The sequence below is a fragment of the Polypterus senegalus genome, chromosome 3 (assembly GCF_016835505.1).
Source record: "Polypterus senegalus isolate Bchr_013 chromosome 3, ASM1683550v1, whole genome shotgun sequence".
Taxonomy (NCBI): Eukaryota; Metazoa; Chordata; class Cladistia; order Polypteriformes; family Polypteridae; genus Polypterus; species Polypterus senegalus.
This window is the reverse complement of record NC_053156.1, coordinates 278,684,234-278,709,840: the sequence shown is the minus strand read 5'-3', so window position 1 is coordinate 278,709,840 and position 25,607 is coordinate 278,684,234. Positions and strand designations below refer to the sequence as shown.

Here is a 25,607-nt window from a genome sequence, read left to right as displayed (position 1 = left end):
TAGAAGGCTGAAATTTGGCAGGCTCATTCCTTATGGCTTACTTACAAAAGTTGGGCAGGTTTAATTTTGAAATTCTACGCGTAATGGTCATAACTGGAACCTATTTTTCTCCACATACTGTAATGGATGTTAGCTCGATGGCCGTGGGGGGCGGAGCTGCGTGTGACATCATCACGCCTCACACGTAATCACGTGAACTGACTGTGACTGCAGTACGTAGAAAAGAAGGAAGAGCTCCCAAAGAGCGCTGAAGTAAAATGCCAAATACTTTATTCGCGAGATACAAGTTTAATGAGAAGACACGAGGTATAAACGAGACTTTGGATCACTTTGTAACGGAGTTAAAATTGCTGTAGCGAGAAACTTTTAAGTGCAGAGTCTTACCTAACATTAAATAAAGCCGTGGACATCGCAACATCACACAAGAGAGCAGCTCACGTGAACTGACTGAACACAGTACGAGTGATCACTTCCATGCATCAAACCTGTTCAAAAAAAGCATTACACAATTGACAAGGTAGGAAAAGAATATGCTCCGAGTTGAGCTCCACAGCTAACGCGTTCTTGCGGAAGCAACTTCGTCACGCTGCCACCAAATACTCACAGAAAAATCCACAAGTTAATACACACGCTGTCTCTAGAGTTTCTCCACACTCAATGTATTCCTCGCATCCCCTTTATACCCTCTGATCTCCCATTTCAATTCAGATGCCTCCAATTTCCAGTAAGGCTCTGCTGCGAGATGACAAGTAATAAGTCTCAGGGACAGACCCTACAAAACGATGCCATTGATTTCAGGCAAGATTGCTTTTCTCCTGGACAACTATACGTTGCATTCTCAAAAGTGAGCTTGCGCAGCTTCGTCAAATTACAACCAGAGTGCTGAACTGACAACGTGATATATAAAGAAAACTATAATAATCGTAATAAACGAACAATAAAACAGCGGAGAACCCGTGGATTAAATAAAAAGGCAGCTTCCTTGGCAAAGCAAGGAAAAAGGATGGCTTTATATGTCGCTCGTTTATAAAACAGCGGAGAAGCTGTGTAAAGGCTGCTTCACAAAAAACCAGCGGAGTGTCTTATATGAGCAGGCAGTCAGCTAAAGAAGGGAATCAATAAATATTTATAATCGTAATAAACGAACAAAAAATTGCGTATAAGCCACAGATTAAATAAAGGAAATGGGTACCTGAACAGTAAAGTAAGTCTCGAATAGCTACACAATTACTATAACAACCGTAATAAACGAACAATAAAACAGTACAGAACCACGAAGCAAGGAGAAACGATGGCCTTATATGGCGTTCGTTTATAAAGCAGCGGAGAAGCTGTGTGAAGGCAGCTACACAAAAAAACAGCAGAGCGCCACACCCTGAATGTATTCCTGGCATCACCGTTATACTCTCTGATCTCCCATTTCAATTGAAATGCCTCAAATTTCCAGTAAGGCTCTGCTTCGCGATGACAATTAATAAGTCTCAGGGACACACCCTACAAAAGGCTGCCATTGATTTGAGGCAACATTGCTTTTCTCCTGGACAAAACTATACGTTGCATTCTCAAAAGTAATCTCAGTGCACAGCTTGGTCATATTACAACCGGACTGCTGAACTGACAACGTGGTATACAAAGAGATCCTTAACAGATAGTTATTGGTATATTTTCCCTCAGTTTAAAAAGGTTTTCTTTTCTTCTTAATAAATATTTAAAAGCAGTTCTTCGTCGCTGCGAAGCTCGGGGATTTTGCTATATACAGTATATATATATGTAGATATATATGTATGTATGTATGTGTGTATATATATATATGTAGATATGTATATATATGTGTATTTATATACACTGTGTGCACAATTATTATGAAAGTGAGTATTTTGACCATATCATCATTTTTAATGCGTATATTCCAACTCCAAGCTGTATTAACTTGAATGCTTATTGGATTTAAGCACGTCAGGTGATGTGTATTTGTGTAATGAGGGAGGGTGTGGCCTAAGGAGATCAACACCCTATATCAAGGTGTGCAGAATTATTAGGCAGCTAGTTTTACTCGGGCAAAATGGGCCAAAAAAGAGATTTAACTGACTCTGAAAAGTCAAAAATTGTAAAAAGTCTTTCAGAGGGATGCAGCACTTTTGGAATTGCTAAGATATTGGTGTGTGATCACAGAACCATCAAACATTATGTTGCAAATAGTCAACAGGGTCGCAAGAAACGTGTTGAGAACAAAAGACGCAAATTAGCTGCCAAAGATTTGAGAAGAATCAAACGTGAAGCTACCAGGAACCCATTATCCTCCAGTACTTTCATATTCCAGAGCTGCAACCTACCTGGAGTGCCCAGAAGTACAAGGTGTTCAGTGCTCAAAGACATGGCCAAGGTAAGGAGGGCTGAAACCCAACCACCACTGAACAAGAACCATAAGTTGAAACGTCAAAACTGGGCCAAGAAATATCTGAAGACAGATTTTTTTCAAAGGTTTTATGGACCGATGAGATGAGAGTGACTCTTGATGGACCAGATGGATGGACCTGTGGATCAGTAATGGGCACAGAACTCCACTCCAATGTGGAGGTGGGGTACTGGTATGAGCTGGTATTTTTAAAGATGAGCTAGTTGGACCTTTTTGCATTGAAGATGAACTCAAAATCAACTCCCAAACCTACTGCCAGTTTTTCAAGACACTTTCTTCAAACAGTGATACAGGAAAAGACCATGATTTTTATGCAGGCCAATGCTCCATCACTTGCATCGAAGTTCTCCACTGCGTGGCCAGCCAGTAAAGGCCTTAAAGATGAAGGAATAATGACATGGCCCCCCTTCCTCATCTGACCTAAACCCTATCGAGAACTTGTGGGCACTTCTTAAACGCTAGATTTACGGGGAGAAAAACAATACACCTCTCTGAAGAGTGTCTGGGAGGCTGTAGTCACTGCTCCACAAAAAGCTGATCGTCAACAGATCAAGAAACTGACAGACTCCATGAATGGAAAGGCTTATGACTGTTATTGGAAAGAAGGGTGGCTATATTGGTCATTGATTGATTGATTTATTTTTTTTGAAATGTCAGAGATGTTTATTTGTAAATTTTGAGGTGTTTGTTTATTATTCTCACTATAACAGATGAAAATAAACAAGTGAGATGGGAAAATTTTCATTTTTCCTTTAGTTGCATAATAAATCTGCACACTAATTAATAGTTGCCTAATAATTGTGCGCACATATGTATTCCCTGATGATGTTCACACTCACATTTCCGTTGTGAAACATTCAGGTTTCAGGTTTATTAACATTTTGGATTGACTGATAGCACTGTGTTTGTTCCATATTAAAATTAATCCTCAAAAATACAACTTGCCTAATAATTCTGCACTCCCTGTATATATGTGGATATATATATATATATATATGTGTATATATATGTAGATATGTATATATATGTAGATCTGTATATATATGTATATATGTGTCTGTGTGTGTATATATATATATATATATGTGTGTGTATGTACGTATGTATGTGTATATATATATACTGTATATATATGTATCTGTATGTGTGTATATATGTTGATATGTGTATATGTAGATATGTTTATATGTGTGTGTGTCTGTGTGTGTGTGTGTGTGTGTGTATATACAGTGGGTACGGAAAGTATTCAGACCCCCTTCAATTATTCACTCTTTGTTATACTCCAGCCATTTGCTAAAATCATTTAAATTAATTTTTTTCCTCATTAATGTACACACAGCACCCCATATTGACAGACACATACCGCTTAGAATTAAGGCCAAAAAGTTCTATCTTGGTCTCATCAGACCAGAGAATCTTATTTCTCACCATCTCAGCCTTTCAGGTGTCTTTTAGCAAACTCCATGCGGGCTGTCATGTGTCTTGCCTCTCCTCAGTGTGTGGAGACAACCAGGCACTGCTCATCACTTGTCCAATACAGTCCCCACAGTGAAGCATTGCGGTGGCAGCATCATGCTGTGGGGGTGTTTTTCAGCTGCGTGGACAGGATGACTGGTTGCAATCGAGGGAAAGATGAATGCGGCCAAGTACAGGGATATCCTGGACAAAAACCTTCTCCAGAGTGCTAAGGACCTCAGACTGGGCCGAAGGTTTACCTTCCAACAAGACAATGACCCTAAGCACACAGCTAAAATAACGAAGGAGTGGCTTCACAACAACTCTGTGACTGTTCTTGAATGGCCCAGCCAGAGCCCTGACTTAAACCCAATTGAGCATCTCTGGAGAGACCTAAAAATGGCTGTCCACCAACGTTTACCATCCAACCTGACAGAACTGGAGAGGATCTGCAAGGAGGAATGGCAGAGGATCCCCAAATCCAGGTGTGAAAAACTTGTTGCATCTTTCCCAAGAAGACTCATGACTGTATTAACTCAAAAGGGTGCTTCTACTAAATACTGAGCAAAGGGTCTGAATACTTAGGACCATGTGATATTTCAGTTTTTCTTTTTTAATAAATCTGCAACAATTTCAAAAATTCTTTTTTTTGTCTGTCAATATGGAGTGCTGTGTGTACATTAATGAGGAAAAAAATTAATTTAAATGATTTTAGCAAATGGCTGCACTATAACAAAGAGTGAAAAATTGAAGGGGGTCTGAATACTTTCCGTACCCACTGTAGATATATATGACAGCAACACTCATAACAGTGACAACACAATTACATTGACAATCATGTTACGTTATTTTTAAAATGTTTCCTTTTCTTTTTCATAACTTCTTTAACACACTACTTCTCCACTGCGAAGTGCGGGTATTTTGCTAGTTTTAAATATTTTACAAAAATTTTTGCGGCGCCCCTAGAAAATTCCGCGGCGCACTGGTTGCCCGACAATGCACTAGAAAGAAACAGGAACCGTTAGACAGAGAAGACATTTCATTTTCTGACCATTATGTACATATGTACATTATGTACGTTGATGTGGTGAATGACATAACATATAGAAACCTTAAGAAATGTAACCTACTGTAGATAACTAAATCCTCAAGCAGAATGCCATAGGTTTCCCTTTTGCCCTCCTTTTTTGTATGAACTGTTTGCTTTAAATTTCACTAAAATCTTTAAAACAAAAAATGCTGAAAGTATGCTGAAGCTTTAAGAATTCCTTTCACTGGAACTAAGGGGCCAAGCCCAACCCCTGAAAAACAACCCCACACCATAATCCCCCCTCCACCAAACTTTACACTTGGCACAGTGCCGTCAGGCAAGTACCCTCCTCCTGGCAACCACCAAACCCAGAATCGTCCATCAGATTTCCAGACAGAGAAGCGCTATTTGTTACTCCAGAGGACACTTCTCCACTGCTTTACAGTCTAGTGGCGGTGTGCTGTACGCCACCGCATCTGACGCTTTGCATTGAACTTGGCGATATAAGGCTTGGCTGCAGCTGCTCAGCCATGGAAACCCATTCCATGAAGCTCCCTCTCAATGCTGCACTGCTCTTGAGCTTTTGGAGATCTGTAGCTATTGACTCTGAAAGTTGTCGATTTCTGCACACTGTGCACCTCAGCATGCGTTGTCTCCATTCTGTGATTGTATGTGTCCTACCACTTCATGGCTGACTTGCTGTTGTTCCCAATTGCTTCCACTTTGTTATAATACCACTAACAGCTGACTATGGAATATTTAATAGCGAGGACATTTCACAAATGGACTTATTGCACAGGTGGCAACCTATCACGGTACCACACTTGAATTCACTGAGCCCCTGAGAGCGACCCACTCTTTCACAAATGTTGGTAGAAACCGTCTGTATGCCTAGGTGCTTGATTTTATATTTAATGATTGGAACACCTGAATTCAGTGATTTGAAGGGGGGTCCCAATACTTTTGGAAATATATAATGTGTGTGTGCATATATATATATATATATATATATAATGTGTGTGTGTGTGTGTGTACTTATATAATGTGTATGTATGTGTATAGAGGTTTGCCTTCTGGGGTCGCCTAAGGTATGGGGTACCACCCCAGGACGAAAGGGGCCGATGTTGCTAATAGTCTTGTCTCCTTTTTTCTCACAGCCAGTAACAAAGTCAAGTAAGCTCTGCCCCTTCCAGTCCACCTTTTATACAATAAGAGGGAGACACTCCCAGAAGGTGGCATTTCATTTTAAACCTGACCACGATAGCTAGTGCATTAAGAAACATAGTGCAATTAAAGAGAACACTAACTAAAGGCAATTGTCCTTCACAGAGAATACATGCAAGTGCATAATTGATATTATATATATATATATATAGTAGACCACCAGGATGCTCCAGCTGCCCCGACGCAGACAGGCAGCAACTCAAGTTCCTGCACTGTATAAGCACCAAATAACATACTTTATTTCTATTGGGAAGTGCAGCAACGCAATACAAAATCAGCACCAAAACACAGTTCTGTTCTTCTTTCTCTTCTCTTACTCACTTAATCCTTCTGCCTCCACTCCTCCTGGCAAGCTTTGTCAACCTCCTCCCGATTCTGGGTCCCTTAGTAGTGATGGCTGGCCCCCATCTCTGCATGGCATCAAATCTCACTCCAGATTCTTTTCATGTGTAGCTCCTAGCTGGTGGAATGAGCTGCCCACCTTCCATCTCCTCCTCAGTGTGTTTAAAAAGTGTTTGAAGACTGTCTTGCTTGTTGAATTTCTGTCTAACTGCTGTTAGGTTTTTATTAACCTAGGAATTATAACTCGCTTGTTTTTTATTCTGAGCTCTTCACTTGTGGTGATCAATTTTGTTACTTACTCCTGTAACACTTGTTCCCAAACAGTCATCCAGAGTGAAGTTTACTTGATTGTGTTGACCGCTTTTGTAATTTGCTTTGGATAAAAGCATCTACTAAGTAAATACATGTTATGTAAGTATAACTTCATGAGGTGTGAAATGCAATATAACTGGTAAGCCAGTAAAGCTTACTGATCACAGTGCCAGAGGTGGCGATGTGTTAGATGTTAATTAGCACATACGTACAAGATAGAATACTCTGTGCATGTGATGAGCTTTTGTGACACTTCTCTCTGGCATTCTACTGCACAGACTTCAAAATTTGTTTAAACTGTCAGGACATGTCCTTAGATGGTTGGCGTGTCGAATCGTTGTCTGATGGCTGCAATATTCTTAACTGTAATTACATCATATTGTTACTAATGGTCCAGGGCTTTTTTGCCATTTTGCTTTGTAATTAGAGGTCATTTGCAAACAGCCAACATTTGTATTAGCATTCCAATGACACACAGCTGTAGTTAGAATAAATCTGAGTGATTCTTCTTCCGTTTTATTGTTAGTAGTACTAGGGTGTTGTACCATGTTAGCCATTATGAACGTAGTGAGAAGTCAAGCAAAATGACACCCTTTATTGGCTAAGACAGGGCCTCAATTGCCACGAAAGCTTTTTAGTTAGCCAATAAAATGTGTCATTTTCCTTGACTCCTCATTAGATTGTTAGAAAAGTGCAGTGAGGTGAAACAGTGTATAAAGCAAAATAATTTGTCTCTGAATTTCATAAAAAAAGAAAGATCTTTTAGTGTACGATCATTCAGAAAACAGGAAGACAATTATGACAGCATGTTATTTGGAAAGCTTTGGCAGGTTCTCACAGGGGTCCTGTCTTTAGCTTGTTATTTATTTGTGTTATTTTCTATGAAAACATTATTTTTTTAATAAAACATTTGTGTTGTTTCTTTAAGTATTTAATTATTTTTCTAATAATTATCTTCTCTTTTGTCAATTGTTGCCTAACTATTGTTTGTGAGCTGCCTCTATTTAATGCATTCAGAAACCCCATTCATATGTCTTGGGTTTCACATTCTGTCTTTAGCTCTGCTCACCAAGATTTTCAGATTTTAGTATCTGATTTTAAAAGCAATGCTTGAGCTTAAGGGTGGCACGGTGGCACAGAGGGTAGCCCTACTGCTTCGCAGTTACGAATCCCGGGTTTGCTTTCCTGGTCCTCCCTGCGTGGAGTATGCATGTTCTCCCCATGTCTGCGTGGGTTTCCTCCGGGCACTCCAGTTTCCTCCCACTGTCCTAAGACATGCTGGTTAGGTGGATTGGCGAACCTAAATTGTCCCTAGTGTGTGTTTGGTGTGTGTGTATGTGTGTGTGCGCCCTGCCTGGGGTTTGTGCCCTGTGTTGGCTGGGATTGGCTCCAGCAGACCCCGTGACCCTGTAGTTAGTATATAGGATGGATGGATGCTTGAGCTTATTTGTCTGCAATTTAATTATTGAGAATGTTCTTTGTTTAGGTCGTTTGTTTAAGAGTTTTGTAGCAGCCTTTTGTTTATGTGTTTGATTTCTTAATTGGCCTTGTCTTCTGTCTAATCACTGTTTACTGAGACTTGGCTTTAGTATATTTAACTACAATTGTCAACTTTGAATATTTTTTGTTTCATTTTTTAACTTAAGGACTAGCAGTGCTATCTGTCTAAGATGGGTTAAAATTTAAGTAATCAATGTAAACCTTAGTGTTTACATTTGTAATGCACAATTTATTGAAATGTATTTTGTACTGCATGTAGTAATATAATACATTGCATTTGTTATTCCAACACATGGTGCATCACAATCATTTGTAGTAATAAAATGCATTGTACCATCTGTTTAAATAACAAATGCAATGGATATGCCTCTGTTATATGCCATTTGCTATGAGATTCACAAAAGTGATGTTAATGTTTGTTATGTGCCAACTGTTGGAATGACAGAGACATAGAAACTGGATGATCACACAGATACACATACACACAAACACTTATTCTTTCGTTAAGATGATAATGTGTGGAGTTGTTTGTTTCATTTCTAATTAGGGTTCAGTTTTTCATTTATTGTTTTAGTTAGCCTTGAATTCAAGTATTTAGAGTTTAACTATTTTATTTTGTATTGTTCCTAACATAATTTTGTTTTGGTATTATGTAGTGCCTTTTTAAGCACTCGTCGTAAGGACTCAACTCTCAGTTTCTGGGTGCCATGTCCTCGGATTGTGACATTGATGTTACAAAGCAAAGGATTAATCTTGAGATTGCAGATTACACAAAACTTTGTGAACAAATTGTTTTCCAAAAATATCTCCCTAGTATTAAAACTTTTCACAATTTTTGTTTAACTGTTTGGTTTTGATATTTTGATCCCTTTCAATGGTTTCTGTTATCTTTGTTTCTTGACTACCTTTCATCTTCTGATTATTTTCTTCCTTCCTGCTGATACTTGCTAGTATAACACTTCCACTTGTTAATTTGTTTGCTAGCTACCAGTTCAGTGCAAAGTTAAATTTAATAATAATCCTTTGCATTTATATAGCTCACTACTCAAAGCGTTCAGCAATTGCAGTCCCTTTTTGCATTTATGGGAATTGAACCGGCAACCTTCTGATTTCCAGCGTAGATCCCTAGCCTCAGAGCCACCACTCCACCTACAATGATAATACATTTTACTGATATAGTGGTTTTATGATGGACATCCCAGTGCTGCTTTATGGTTTGTGCCCAGTGCTGCTGGGACAGGCATCTGGGCTCCCACAGTCCATAAAATTGGATGGAGTCGGTATTGTAGTGTCCTTTGATGAGAGCAAGAACGGAGAGACTAAATGGAACCACTAACACTATCTGACTTGCTGCTGTCTCCAAAACGGACAGACTCCATGCCCTCCCTGAAAAGCTCTGCTCTGCCTGAACCATATATTCTGCCATTCTTCTGTCTTTGTGACCTGAACCATTGCTTGCTTATGGTGATTTCTGGATTTTAGTAGTAGGGCTGGATGGCCTTGCATAATGAATTCTTCTTCCAGTGTTCCAGTGTGTCATTCATCCAAGGTTGTTCTGAGGGTACGTCAGAAGTGTATGGTGACAAATGCGCTCATGTACAATGTGTAGGGGATTTTTTTTTGGTAAATGACCAAAAGAAAGCCATAAAACCAGCGGTGCACAAGGAATGAAAAGCAGGAATCAAACAAATCTCTCATCAAAACAAGGGTGAAACACTCGTAGTTGAGGGTTTAAAAAAAAAAGTCTTACACCAGATAAGCACTAAGAAATGATCACAAATATTGGAGAGTTTCTCCAATCTCTTATAAATCATAACGGACACTCCATATTTTATTGAATTCAATCAATCAATCAATCAACATTTATTTATATAGCACATATTCATACAAAAAAATGTAGCTCAAAGTGCTTTACAAAATGAACAGAGAAATAGAAGACACAATAAAAAATAAACATAAGTCAACATTAATTAACATAGAATAAGAGTAAGGTCCGATGGCCAGGGTGGACAGAAAAAACAAAAAAAACTCCAAAGGCTGGAGAAAAAAATAAAATCTGTGTTTTCATTCATTGATGATGCCACATGTGGTATAGTTCCAGAGAATTCCGTGACCCATCACCCAGGCAACCATCAATGTTGTTGCCAGAATATGGTGATACCAACAAGAAAAACAAAATGCCATTGTTCCATCCATCCATCCATTATTTAACCTGCTATATCCTAACTACAGGGTCACGGGGGTCTGCTGAAGCCAATCCCAGCCAACACAGGGCACAAGGCAGGAAACAAACCCCGGGCAGGGTGCCAGCCCACCGCAGCCATTGCTGCATAGCAGTAAAAATAAGTTACATTCTCAAAAAGAAACGGATCATAAAATAAATCCATCCATCCATCCATTATCCAACCCTCTATATCCTAACTACAGGGTCACGGGGTCTGCTGAAGCCAATCCCAGCCAACACAGGGCACAAGGCAGGAAACAAACCCTGGGCAGGGTGCCAGCCCATCACAGCCGTTGCTGCATAACAGTAAAAATAAGTTACATTCTCAAGAAGAAACAATTCATAAAATAAATGTCAAAACTAAATCCTTCTTTCATTAAAACCTTTTAAATTGTAAAAACCTGAACCAAACATTACAGGAAAGTGCTTGAAAAATGACACAAAGAAATGAATCACAACATAAGGTATCACCTCATCTTTTCTGTCAGTATTCACAATTCGTATTCACCAGAATGCCTGCACAACTGTCTTCCCAGCGGCACAACTTGCGAGTTGCTTTTTTCCCTCACTGACAGCCATTGTGGAGAAAAGTTCCAGAATTTCATTTAGTGGACTTTAAAAAAAAAATGAAAAGGCTTATCTTAATTTAAAACAAGTTTTGTATCAAGTCATTATGTGCTTTTTGCTTTTGAGGAGCTTGTAGATACTTTCTCTCCAAATCAAGATACTGTATACCGTAGACTAACTCCTGTCTGTAACAGTTTATACCGGCCTATGAACGGGTTCTGTATTTCGACTTTATGCAAGATGTTGCACATAATGGAGTTCTAAAACCTGCAAAGTACAGTTGCTGTTTCATTTGCATATTTTTGTGTTTTCTTTCTGTATGTAATGTTTCTCCTTGTATTGTTCTCCCCGTGTCTGCGTGGGTTTCCTCCCACAGTCCAAAGACGTGCAGGTTAGGTGGATTGGTGATTCTAAATTGGCCCTAGTGTGTGCTTGGTGTGTGGGTGTGTTTGTGTGTGTCCTGTGGTGGGTTGGCACCCTGCCCAGGATTGGTTCCTGCCCTGTGTTGGCTGGGATTGGCTCCAGCAGACCCCCATGACCCTGTGTTCGGATTCAGCGGGTTAGAAAATGGATGGATGGACATTTTATTTTATTACTTTTATATAAAATATTTTTGTAATGCATTCTTTGAGTGATAACATTGCAGTTCAGGAGAAGCTTACATATCACAACTGAAATAGGTTAATATGTGTACTGTATATATAGTAGAGAAGCCTTCATTTTTTGATTATCAATGGGGGTTCACCCTAACTTAAATATTGAAACATTATTGAGTACATTTGTCATTGTACACGTTTGGCATCAGACACTTTTCTCGGTATAAATTTTGCTTTAATTGTATAATCTTCTCTGAATCTTTTACACTTTTGTAGTGTGATTTAATCATGGTTATGATATCTTCTGTTGGATGATTACTGAACTGTGAGATTAGCTTGGCAGTTGAGCTGTGATGAGTGGTCTCAGTGGCTGAGAGTTTATCTCAGTGTAAGTTCATTTGTCACAAGCAAAGGACTTTATTTTGTAATCTTTGGAAAGTTAGTATGTGACTATTAGCTACGCATCCCCACACTAGTGCAGTGTAAATTATTTGAGAACTAATTGTCTTTCTGTACCAAAGTTTATTCTTTATACTCAGAGCCATTTCTTTTTAAGCAGTGGATATAACTAATTGAGGAATCTTTTAACATGCATTGTGTTTGCCTCAATTTGTTTTTTTCTATGTGAGATGATTGGCCATTATAACTCCAAGATGTTTAAGATGTCTAGTTATAGAATGTTCTTGTTGAGTACGTTGATATTTTAAAACATGGGCTACGAGGTGTGGCAGAAAAGTAATGAGACTGATTTTTTATTTACCAAAGTTTTTATTTTTTTCAAACATCAATGTTATCCCCTTCAAAGTAGTTCCTTGGGCAGCTACACACCGATGGAGACGTTGTTCCCACTGTTGGTAGCAGCGCTGAAAGTCTTCAACCGGTATGGTCTTCAGCATGTCCGTTACACTCTTTTGGATGTTTTCTAAAGTCCCGAAATGACGTCCTCTGAGGACATTTTTCAGTTTAGGAAAAAGGAAAAAGTCACACGGACCGAGGTCAGGTGAATAAGGGGTCTGGGGAACCACAGGAATGCCTTATGAGGTCAAAAATTCTGTTATGGAGAGGGCAGTTTTTCGGCACCATTTTGGCACAGGCCTTTCGCATGTGCAAATGTTCAGTCAAAATTTGATGAACGGTAAATCTGTTCAAATTTAATTGTTCACTCAACATTCTTAACGTTAAGCGACGGTCTGATCTCACAAGAGTGTTCACACGTTCGATGTTTTCATTGGTTTTCGAAGTTGAAGTCCTCCCTGAACAGTGTTCGTCTTCAACGTGTTTTCTGCCTTTCAAAAATGGTTAGTGCCAGCGAAAAACTTGAGCTCGGGATAAAGAATGTTCCCCATAGGCCTGTTTTAACTTTTCAAACGTCACACTTGCCGTTTAATGGCACAACGTTGCTCCAAATTCCGCTATTCCATGTTGCATGACGCACAACCAAAAACACAACTTCGCTAATAGCAGTCACAAAAATCACGTAGTTAACGGAAGGAGTTGAAACTCGCACTGAGCTGTGGGAGGGTACTGATACACGTGCTCTATCAAGGACAACAGCGCAGCGTTGCCAGATCGCTTGCAGTGTTGCCAGTCTCATTACTTTTCTGCCACACCTCGTAGATGTCTTCAGCACGTCAAAATTGCTGAGCTCTTCCTTGCATTAATCTGTATAAGCCAGTTCTGGGCTAGTGTTGGATCGGTAATAAAATTTTGACTTTGCTATTGATGCTAGCTTTTGGAAATTCGGGTACCAAAACAGTTCTGAAGCAAATAATGGATAACTCCAGCCTCCCTGGTATGCTGCACAAATTCTTTCATTCCTCTTGTCACACCATCACGCCATACTGCATACCACTTCCCTCTTGATAACTGTAAAATCTTAATCGTGCTAAAGAAATAAAGGGATGAACCAAAAGTTACAGTTATACAGAAGAACTAATGTGGGGGTTTCTTCTCAACTTCCGCTCACACTGAAGCCATAATGGGGTTGGTATGGTCCCCTGTGAAGTCCTGATTGTTGCATTGAAGCAATGGAGGAAGGGAGGTTACGGTGAAACTCCAATACCATCGAAGCATGTAGTTATTTTGAAATGAAGTCTATAAAACAGACATTATTCCACAAGTACAATAACGAGTGTGGAGGGAAAGGGGGATTAGGGAATTGAGAGGAAATCTAATGTTTTCTTGTGGTACCTAAAATCAAGAAATGCTAGCACCATAGCATTTTAAAATTTGGGTTTTACGGTACTTCTGTAGTACGGGTATATTACACAACCGTATCGTGATTGGGACGTTTGGATTTGCTCAGTACAGTTGTGTCATCAGAGTATTGAATAAACGTGGTTCTGCCTGCTTTTGGTGTATCAATCACATAAAAATTAAACAACAAAGGTTATAAGGTGGAATCTTGTGGTACAACTACCAATATGTTTTTTTTCAGTTGAATAAATGTTATGAAGTTTAAGTCAAGGAGTTCTGCTGTAAGTAAAGATTTAATTAGACAGACCAAATATGGGGAAAAGCCATTGAGGATTTTTTTCTTGTAAATGACACTGTCAAGTCACGCCTTGTCAAAGCCTTAGAGACGTCAAGCAAAGCCACTCCTGTTGTCCAATTTGTTCTGAATCCTACTGTGATGTATTCCATGGGTTGCATTAGTTGATGTGTAGAGGATTAGTTTTCTCTGAAACCATAAAAGCCATCCATCCATCCATTCCACTATATACTAACTACAGGGTCATGGAGGTCTGCTGGAGCCAATTCCAGCTAACACAGGGTGCAACGGAGGGCAGGGTGCCAGCCCACCGCAGGGCGTGCATACACCAAGCACACACTAGGGCCAATTTAGAATCGCCAATGCACCTAACCTGCATGTCTTTGGACTGGGACATAGGGAGAACATGCAAACTCCATGTAGGGAGGACCCAGGAATTGAACTCAGGTCTCCTAATGGCGAAGCAGCAGCGCTGCCCACTGTGCCACCATGCCTGCTCAAAACCATAAAATCACCATTGATTAATTCCTTCATTGTTATACCTGTGTGTTCTGCTGAAGCCCCTCTTCATTCTTCCTGCACTCACCTCCCTGGACTGAATAAGTCATTTATTGTCCCTTGCTGTTACGATTGAGACACGTTTAAAGATTTATTATATGGTTAATAATTTTTTCTGGGCTTCTTCTTTGTTGTTTTGAGGATTTGAGAATGTTGGGAATCATTTCTGGATGTATGGAGTATTGTTTTGGTACTCCTTAAATTTATATTTTGTTATTACTATACTTCCATGGTGCCATTTTGTTTTGTTTATGGGCACTGCCATTTTGGTGGTCTGATCATTAGGATGTAATTTCCTTTACTAAGGAGCATGGTCCTGCAAGTCATGTTATAAACCAATGCAACAGATCTTCTAGCATCCAAAATTATTGACAACAGATTTTTGTTGGTGTTTGTGATTGATTTATGGTTAAAGAATTCTTAGTGATCTATTCACGACTGCAGTTTTGCTTACCATTTTGTTTTTAGTGTGTTATGATCATTTTTTGTCAGTTTTTATTTGTATTAAAGAAGTTTTTAAGGTGAAAAAAGAAGTTGGGCTTGACTACACTGTGACCCAGCTGAACTGCTGGCTTTATTTATAGCTATTGTTTCTTCTTCTGCCTCATTAGCTACTCCTGTCCATCAGACATCTAACACCACCCAACCAGCAAGGCATACGTAGTCAGCCAAGCATTACTCCATGTTTATTCATACTCTGATCCTAAAGGACCACAGTGTTTGCAGATCGTCATTTTATCCTTTTCTTAATCTGTTTTTATTGTTAATTAACTCCTTTTGCTTTAATTATAATTGACTTGCTACTTAAGACTCAAACCCCTTTATTGTTTCTTTCTTCCTCAGTTAGCAGCTAAACAATACAGGGTGGTCCAGATCTAACTGTGCAGATCCAGATCGTCTGGATGACTTTGATTTATGCGGGAACGATTCCAGTTTGCCATGAAGACAATTCTTCATGTCGTCAGTTCGCACACTTCTCAATGGTCCGGGATTTTTTGGTTAATTTTCAATGTAATAAACTTAATACGTTATAGCGTAATGAAAATTGTATAATCAGATCTGGACCACCCTATACAGAGATAAAAAAATAAGCAAACACATGACCAGCTAGCCAATCATACAATATCTGAACATAAAGAAAGGTGAAGGCCTAAGTAATGTTTGTTCTGCTCAGGCCCACAAAACATTTTAATGGTGGTCTTACAGTTTTGGAAATGTGTGATGCAGCAGAATAAGAGCATCAACAAGCCATGGGATGAAATAAAAGGTGTAATTAACAACAAAAATTGGTTTTAATGAAGAAACTGGTTGGAATGAAATTGGTGGGAGTTTGAGGCCACAAATTAGCTGCTCATCTTTTGGCCCACTTCACATCTCATTTCTGTTTGGCTTCCATTTATGGAAGAAAGAAGCAAATCAGTGGACTGAGTCTTAAAAAACAAGATAATTAACATGATGGGAAAAGAAGTCAAGTAAGAGCAGAAATTGGTCACTGATTAAAGAAATGGTTAGAATGAAAACCAGCAATCGTGTTAGCCCTCCATGACTGCAGCTGGCCAGCCTTGCACTCCGTGAAATCTGAATGTAAAACCAACAATTGTTCGGGATGTGGAGATGGTGGCCTGCTATAATTACTTGGTGGTCCACAACAATGACAGGCTGGACTGGTCTCGTAACAGAGAAAAACCATATAAGAAAGGCCAGAGCAGGCTGTTTTGTCTTAGGTGACTGCAATGACATCCTTTATATGCTATATAAGTCTATGGTGGCCAGTGTGATTTTTCTATGACTTGATGTGCTGGGCCATCAATTTTAATTACAAGATTGAAGATTCTTTCTTAAAAGAGTCAACCTCTAGAAAGTATTTTGTGGGTTTACATTGGCACATCATTTTCAGACATTTAATCAATGTACAGAAACATTTGAAAAGTCAAATAAAATGTTTATCACAAAAACTGTTAAATACAATTGAAGGGATGTTATGCTTAGACTACATAATGAACTGGTGAGGTGGCATCTGGAGTATTGTGTGCAGTTCTGGTCACCACAGCCGCACTCAAAGCTGTGCAGAGAGGAGAGCAGCTAGGTGCATCCCAGAACTTAAGGACATATCCTACTATGACACACTCAGAGAGTTAAACCTGTTTAGTCTTGAGAAGAGGCGATTGCGTGGTGACCTCATCTAGGTCTTCAAAATCCTCAAAGGCATTGATAAACCAGATACAGAAGAATTCTTTCAGCTTAAGCATGAATCACATACTTTAGTACATCAGTGGAAATTAAGAGGAGGCACATTTAGGATTGAAGCCAGGAAGAATTTCTTTACGTAAAGAGTTATGAGGGTCTTGAATAAACTACAGAGAAATGCAGTTGGAGAAGAAACCTTGACAACCTTTAAGAAGGATCTGGATGTGATATTAAGACAGCTTAACTATTAGTTAAACAAACAACCTTGAAGGACTGCCTGTTCTCCTCTCGTTTGTCAAATTTGTGATATTCTTATATGTGGTGAAACATATGTGCACATTCTTTGCTAATGGAGGTATGCAGCGTTGCCTCTGTCATTATTGCTTCTTCAGGAGTGCAGTCAACCATGTTTGCCAGAGTACTGGAACCTCATGACACACATCAGCAAAATACATAAGAATGAAATACAGTGTTTTGCCCCTTTTTTCCATTTGAGATCTTTATTTGAACACAAAGTCATAGACAAACAAGTTGCTGAATATCACATGAAAAACCTATGCGTGACACACATGGGTTAACCATGCACTTAGATGAGTATCTAGCACTCTTGAGCACAGCAGAGAAATCAACATTGAATCATAGTGAACTCTGCTGTCAAGGATGAACTGTTATTTTAAACTTTAAAAAACATCTAAAGAACAACAAGTTGTGGCTTATCAGTAACTAAACTACTGAAATACTGCTGGGACGTTTGCGGTCATAGTAACTGTGCTGCATGTGTGTGTTCTGATGCTTATCAAACTCAGAAACAGCTGTGAGATCTTAAGCTTACTGGCCATGTCTTTGCTGACCTTATTCTCTCATTGACTTACCTTTCAATTTCTTTAAGTCTTTAAGTTTTTTTTTGTGCAGAATTTAAAATATTTTATTATTTATCTCTCCAGGGCTGCATGCCATCTTCCCCCAAGTCTTTGAGTGTAATTATAAAGAAGAGCACAATAGCAAAGTAAAAGTGTGGTGCAAGCAGAATGCTAACGACAATGACTGCTGTGATGGCTATGCTGTTGAAAACATAAGTGTAGCTGAGCTGAATAGGGGCCAGTGGATCCTGCACGATCAGAAAGACTTGAAAAAGTTCAGCGTGACAGTGAAAACGATGGCCACGGAGGATGAAGGCATCTACTGGTGTGGAGTACTAGAAAACGACCAAGTCATAGAGAAGTTGTCTGAATTTACAATCAGCACAAAACCACCAAGTGAGTTTTTAATTTAATATTTTCAGGAGATTTTATCTAATGTAATGCTATGACATTAAAGAATATATATTGGCTTACAGATAACAGTGAAGGAAATAAATATTCAAATCGTCAGCATTTTTTCTCATTAAGCTTACTTTTAATGCAGCTATGAACATGAAATTTAGACTAGACATTAGTAATGACTCAATAAAATGATATGGCCAAAGAAATCGTAGCATTCCAATTCATAAAAAATCGGGAGTAGTCTCCCCTAGATTATCTCATATACTCAGATATGGGGATGGATATTTGAGGAGTAAACCACAAGACAATGATTATATTTTAATATTATGTACAATAAAGAATCAACAACAAATCAAATCAAATTAATAATATATTGAACAATTATTATAATAGTAAAGTTGAATAAATCAGACTCTGCAGCTGCATGAATAAAAGGTAAAGTACCACTTCTGTTTAGTGGAAATAGCCCAAAAGTTAATCAAAATCTACATTTTGTACCTAACATTTGTATGCAAACTTTGGTTGACGTAAGTGAAAACGTATTTAGGTTACCACGTCTACATACACACAGACAGACACACAGACAGACACACAGACGTAAATCCAAAAATGGTATTTTCGGACTCAGGGAGGTCTAAAACATCGAGATTAATCAAAATGTCGAAATGGAATTTTTGGAGGATTCCAATACTTTCCCAATACTTTGCATACGAGTTAGGGAGGACTAAAATATCGAGATTTATCAAAATCTTGAAATGAATTTTTGGAGGATTCTAAATACTGTACAAGAAAGTCAGGAGGTCTTCAAAAAATCTCGATATTGAATTTATGGACGATTACAATACTTTCCCTATACTTCATATACAAGAAAGTATAAAGTTATGTGCTATAAAGAACGACACAGGAAATGAGAACTTACATGCTACCAGAAATGTGTTCAATACTTGACAATCCTCTTTGTTCTGGTGGATGGCAATTGATTCTTCTCAAGAATTCCCCAGTATACGGCTTCATTCATCTTCCTTTTGATAAATTGGAATTCATTGGTACCATGAAAAGAGAAACAGCCCCATACCATGATGCTTTCACTTCTGAACTTCACTGTAGGAATGTTTTTTAGGGTTACAGGCAGAGTCACTTCTCCTCCAAACATAGCGTTTTGTATTGTTGCTGAAATGTTCGATTTTTTTGTCTCAACCGACCATGCTACATTAATGTACAGGTTTCTCCTAATGCTATGTAGCAAACTTCAAAAGGTGCTTTAAACATATTGCTTTTTCAATGATGGAATCTTCTGGGGTGATGGTGCAGGGAGACAATGGTGGTAAAGAATGCTGCCCATTATTTTATGTGTGATGACTGTCCCTGATGCTTCTAGTTCTTTCTGGAGCTCTTCTCAAGTAGTCCTTGGCTCTTGCGATATGCTTCTGACTAAATGTCTGACTGCCTGGTGAGAAATCTTATGAGGAGTTTCTTTGTGTTTACTGATGATGGTTAAGAGATGTTCCATTCATTTGCCGATAATGACCCCAGTGGTGCTTATAGTAACATTTAGGAGTGGAGAAATCCGTCTGTAACATGTGTCATTGCTATGTTGCTAAACAATCTTGTTGTGAAAGTCTTGGGAGTGATCTTTGCCTCTACCCATCATGTTTCTTGTGTGATAGCTTGGTCAAAAATGATTTGTTAACTTGCATCCACAGGTGAGCAATCCTTTTCACAGAGGTAAAGTGATAATTGACCGACATGCACTAATCCAGCGGATTTTTATTAGCACAAGTAAGACAACTAACTTACTGTGTTTGATTCTTCTTTTTTTACTGTGACATTCCACTTTATTGCACATCACTTTTTATGGATTGGAAGGTTGCAATTTCTTTGGCTGTTGGTATTAACTCAAACAAATAACACGTCTGATCAAAATGTCATGTGCATAGCTGCTTTGGAACTATGTATAATGAGAAAAATGTTAACATGTTGCATACTTCTTTCCCCCACTGTACATATTACAGTTGTGTCAGTAATAGTCAGTTGGAAAATGGACAGGTTAAATGACATACCTAGCACCAAATAATGAGTCAATGGGAATTCTTGGATATGCATCTCTAGGTTATCCTCATACAAGTAAGTATGGAGATGTGGACTGGCACCACTCCAATAATGGCCCCTGCCTTATACCCTGTGCTTCCACCCATAGCTCGCAACCTTGAATTGAGGAATGCAAGAATGGTAACATTAGTGCTGAAAATTATACTGTAGAAAGAATAAATATGTATGACAGTGCTTCCAAAAGGACACATTTGCATGAATAGTAAGGAACATTTTAATTTAATGTACTAAATAAGCTGGTTTTTACATTGAATGGATTAATATAAGAAACAAATATAAATTACAATGGATTCAGAAAGGACTCGGGCTCTTTCACTTTCTACAAACTATATTGTGCTGTAGATTTAATTTGAAATGGATACATTTGCCAGTTTTGCCCATTAGTCTATACTCAGTAACCCATAATGACAAAGTGAAAACCTGTTTTCAGAAAGTTTTGCCAATTTATTAAAAATTAAAAACTGAAGTTTCTTTCTGAATATGCTGTATTAAGAATGAGATGATTTTGATATGCAGTTTAATATAATACATGCTATATACTATATATTAATATAATGTATATTTTATAATTATATAAAGAGAAGCCATAATCTGTCACTATATATATATATATATATATATATATATATATATATAGTGACAGATTATGGCTTCTCTCACCCCTTGTACCCTCAGACCACACGTCAGACACCAGATAAAAGTCCAAATAATTGATTTATTATTAGAAATAAGTGCACAAAGCACACACCTCTCCACAATTCTCAATAAACAATAATCACAATAACCAATCCTCCAGACGCTTAGCCACCCTGCCTCCCAACTCAGCTCCGTGTCTGGGCTTTCCCAGAGTCCCCCATGAGTAGTGAGAGAGTACCCTATGACCCGGAGGTGTTCCTGCCCCACAGTCCACAAGTCCTTACCACTTCCGGGTCAGGCTAAAAGTCTCTCTCTTCAACCTGGAAGTACGTCATTCCTCCCGTTCACGTGACCAGGACGCACTTCCAGGTTATAGGGCACATAAGAGTCTACGAGCCTCGCTACAGCGACTCCTTGTGGTCCCCAAGGTATCCAGCAGGACTGTGTATAAAAACTACAAAGTCCATGAGGCCCTGCTGGAACTTGGGGCACGTCCATGCTGTCAGGAGAGCTCCTCTTGGCGGCCTGGGGGTGAGGGCCGGCAACTCTTGCTGGACATCCATCACAATATATATACAGTATATATACTGAACCCATTCCAGGGTGACATCATTTTACGTTTATTTAAAGAAAATTCCACACAATAGCCATCAAAATTTAAGCACTAAGTGATGTGAGAGCTTTGCAACCACCTCAAGTTTAGAATCCAAAGGCTTTGAGGTTAATAAGACAACCACCACTACATGGAAAGAACACACAGTCACTGCACATCAGGTAGCAGTGCTAAATATTTTGCAGTCAGATATTTGCTGGTCAGCACAAGGCCAGAAAACAACTGACAAAATGGTTTTCAACCTAAACACCTAACTTTATCTACACCAGGATTCTGTGCTTCTATAAAAAGGACCACCACACTGCTACCACATTTTATCACAAAAATGGCCTTTTCAAGTTTATCAAAGTCCTTCTTAGTGGTGGATGAAAATATCTGTGAACATCTTATGAACAATGCATTCCTGACATTGATCTCCTTTCTTTTTTTCAAATTATGGCTACGTTTAAGGGAGGAAATGGTACTGGACTTTTTGTAACTCTTCACTGGTGTGGTCTTGACTGATAAATTATTGAATGATAAATTAAGCAAACAAACAAACAGTCCTCATTTTAATTCAGATGAAGACCTTCAAGCCACACACTCAAGGGTATAGAGGACACTGCAGGACCAATTGGTCCAGTCCCACAGCTGGAAACAGGTTTGTAGCACCCAGGAAGAAGTCATCTTCAGATATTACAAGAAGCAATAAGAAACGACATTGAGCATAGAAGAGAAGATTAGATAAATATTCTTAACAAGACAGAGCTGAGGGTTGTTATAAACATTTTAATTAATGAGGGACGCACATTACTTATTTTGCAGAACATCAGGTAGAGCAATGACCAACTGGCCCATAATGAAGAAACACCACTGGTGTTTGTCACTGGAATTTAACTCTGAACAGATTATGGGCATGTGTGAATAAAACCTGAGTTTAATATCCAGAGAAAATTACCTCAGTAATTTCTCAGTTTAAAATCTAATCTAGTTTGTGGAAATCTGCCATCATGAATGATTTAAGTGCATTGTCCAAATAATTAATTGGTCTCAGAAACTGTTCCAGCAAAAGAAATGTGTTACTTGGCTACTGCTGGTCAATGTTCCTTGTATCTTTAAGCAAAAATCAAACTGTGACATTCATCCTTGTCTAAAACTTGTAGGAGGCTAATCAGAGGTATGTAATATCACTCCGGGATGAGAGGGGGCACTGTCACTAATGGTATCGCCTCCATCCTCCTCCTCCACAACACTGAGAAGATGCCTAGTGAGGGCAACTGACCCGGCCCCTTCCGGTCAGTGCCCCATAAAGCCCGGGCTGCTACAGAAGGAGGTTGTGAGATGACTGCAAGACAGAGCTCCACCAAGCCTGACTGAGCTATTCCCACAGACCCTGGATGACTGTTCTTACATTTTGTTTTAATTTTCTGCACCATTTTATGCTTGTTTTATTCCTTAGTTACGACAGTATTAAACAGGATAACCTGGCTGGCACCCCAAGATTTCTTCATAAATTTGGACTGTATGCAAATCAGTTGTTACCACAGTTCCCACTCTGGATACTGACAATGTAGAGACTCGGTCCTTGTTTGCTACTCGACCTCAACCTTTTGTGTAACTGCAAGGATAACTGCTTTATTCATACAATTTTGGTAATCATCCCCCCTTACATTAAACATGATCAGTCCAGAAAATTAACAGTTTACCCTGCTAAGTGTTACAAAATGCATTCTACTAAATTCAAGGCAGCGGCATGGCTCTATGTGGTTATAAAAGATCCCTATTCTGCCAACTTAATCATCTCAACTTTAATTGGCTTAATGTCTCTCTCACCCTTTCACTACCTAATAGCTAATGCGTAGTGACTGTACTGGCGCATAAATGGCTGCTGTCTTATCCTCCAGGTGGATGCTGTGCATTGGTGGTGGTTGAAGTGGCTCCCTGTTGTCTATGTAAAATGCTATGATTATCTAGAAAAACACAATATCTATCTATCTATCTATCTATCTATCTATCTATCTATCTATCTATCTATCTATCTATCTATCTATCTATCTATCTATCTATCTATCTATCTATCTATCTGTCTATCTGTCTATCTAAAAAAGCAGTCGCCAATCGGCTTCAGTCACACCTTATGCATCATAATTTATTTGAGAGATTCCAGTCTGGCTTCCACACCGGTCATAGTACAGAAATGACATTCTGATATCCTCTGATGAAGGAAACTCCATTATAATTATGTTGTTAGACTGAAGTGCAGCATTTGACACCATCGACCATTCTATTTTACTACAAAGGCTGGAAAATGACATTGGGCTCATAGGAAATGTCCTTGCCTGGTTTAGTTCTTTTTTATCAAATCGATTCCAGTACGTACAGAAATGTGCTGACAGTACTCCATCATTATACACAGAAGTGAGATATGGCGTCCCGCAGCGCTCAGTACTGGGACCTTTAGTGTTTTCACTTTACATGCTTACACTGGGATCTATCATTAGAAAACATAACATTAATGTTCACTTGTGAGCAAATGACACCCAGTTATACATTTCAGCTAAACCAAATGAAGTTTCTTCGATTTTGTCTTTAGTTAGATGTGTTAGTAGTACTAGGGTGTTGTATCGTGTTAGCCATTATGAATGTAGAGAAAAGCCAAGCAAAATGACACCTTTTATTGGCTAAATGGCTAACTAGTTAGCCAATAAAATGTGTCATTTTGCTTGGCTTTTCATGGCTTTTTCTTGGCTACATTAGATGTGTTAGTTAATTTAAGGAATTGATAGATGAGAACTATGTGTCTTTAAAAACAGATAGAGCAGAGATGTTAAATAATTAAGGGGTGATTCTGATCACTACAATATTTTATCATCATTTAACTCATTTGGAATCACCATAGTTTTACTGAATCAGGCCACAGTCTAGGTGTTATCTTTGACTCTAGCATTTCATTTAAAGTGCAGATTATAAAATTGCCCAAAACATGCTTGTTCCATCTTATAAATGTTGGGAAATTAAGGTGTTTTCTAAATATACAGGATATTGAGAAATTAGTTCATGCATTTATTTCTAGTAGGATTGACTACTGCAATGCGGTGATGTTCAAACTGTTCTCGATACAGCCTCCAGGTAATCCAAAATGCTGCTGCAAGAAATATTACAAGAACAAGAAAATATAAACACATAACTCCAGTTCATAAATCCTTACACTGTCTCCTGGTTAAGTTTAGGGCAGACTTCATAATCCTACTTTTAACATATTAAAGCCTTAAATGGCCGAGGTCTGGCTTACTTATATGAACTTATCATGACTTACAAACCAGAGTGTACATTAAGATCTCAAGATGCTGTTCTGCTTATGATTCCAAGGATTAATAAAATAACAGTGGGAGGTCGAGCTTTTAGTTACAGGGCCCCTAAACTGTGGAATGGTCTGCCTGCTACTATAAGAAATGCCCCTTCAGTCTCCACTTTCAAATACCGGCTGAAGATGCACTAATTCAGTTTAGTATACCCAGACTAGAGCTGCTGATTAACTGTGCATATTGCATCTCTGTTGTTAGTCATTAGTACTAAAACATAAGTAATAGCATATTTATAATTTATTACTAACCCTCACCTATTCTGTTTCTCTTCTTGGAACTCAAATATGGCATTTGGTGCTACTGCCCTAATGCCAAGTTGTTTGCCCGACTAACAAAAAAATCATCTCAGATAGAGGAGCACTGGAATCATCTGGTAGAAGGGTCCTTTCATCAGAATGGCTGGCCCAACACTGACGCAGCCCTGGAATGGCCAGTAGTGTGAGGCGGCTTGTTGGCCGAGGTCTCCTGGACTCTGAACAAATCTGAGTCCTGTTATGTGATATCATCTACTCTTGCAATTTGCTCTGTACTTGTACTATTACTAGGGCCCACAATTTACCGCAGCCCGCGGGATTTAACGCCACGCCGCGGAATTTAGGGTTTTGCAGTGGTAAAACGCCACGCCGGGGAATTAACCTAACTGCCGTAGAAAATACCAAATCTGAATGAAATCTCACCATTTGAGGCATATTGATATTAGTAAGATTAGTTTTGATTAGCCTATTGCATCATCACATTAAT

General features: G+C 38.8%; 1 protein-coding gene across 1 annotated transcript in view; it reads left to right on the top strand.

The window, feature by feature from the left end:
• si:ch211-102c2.4 (uncharacterized protein LOC568178 homolog) overlaps positions 1-25,607 on the top strand; it is a 58,968-nt gene that overhangs the window by 13,131 nt on the left and 20,230 nt on the right. The window contains exon 2 of the mRNA XM_039749269.1: positions 17,847-18,158. Within this exon, the coding sequence (XP_039605203.1) occupies positions 17,847-18,158 (312 nt within the window). The remainder of the gene's footprint in view (positions 1-17,846; positions 18,159-25,607) is intronic.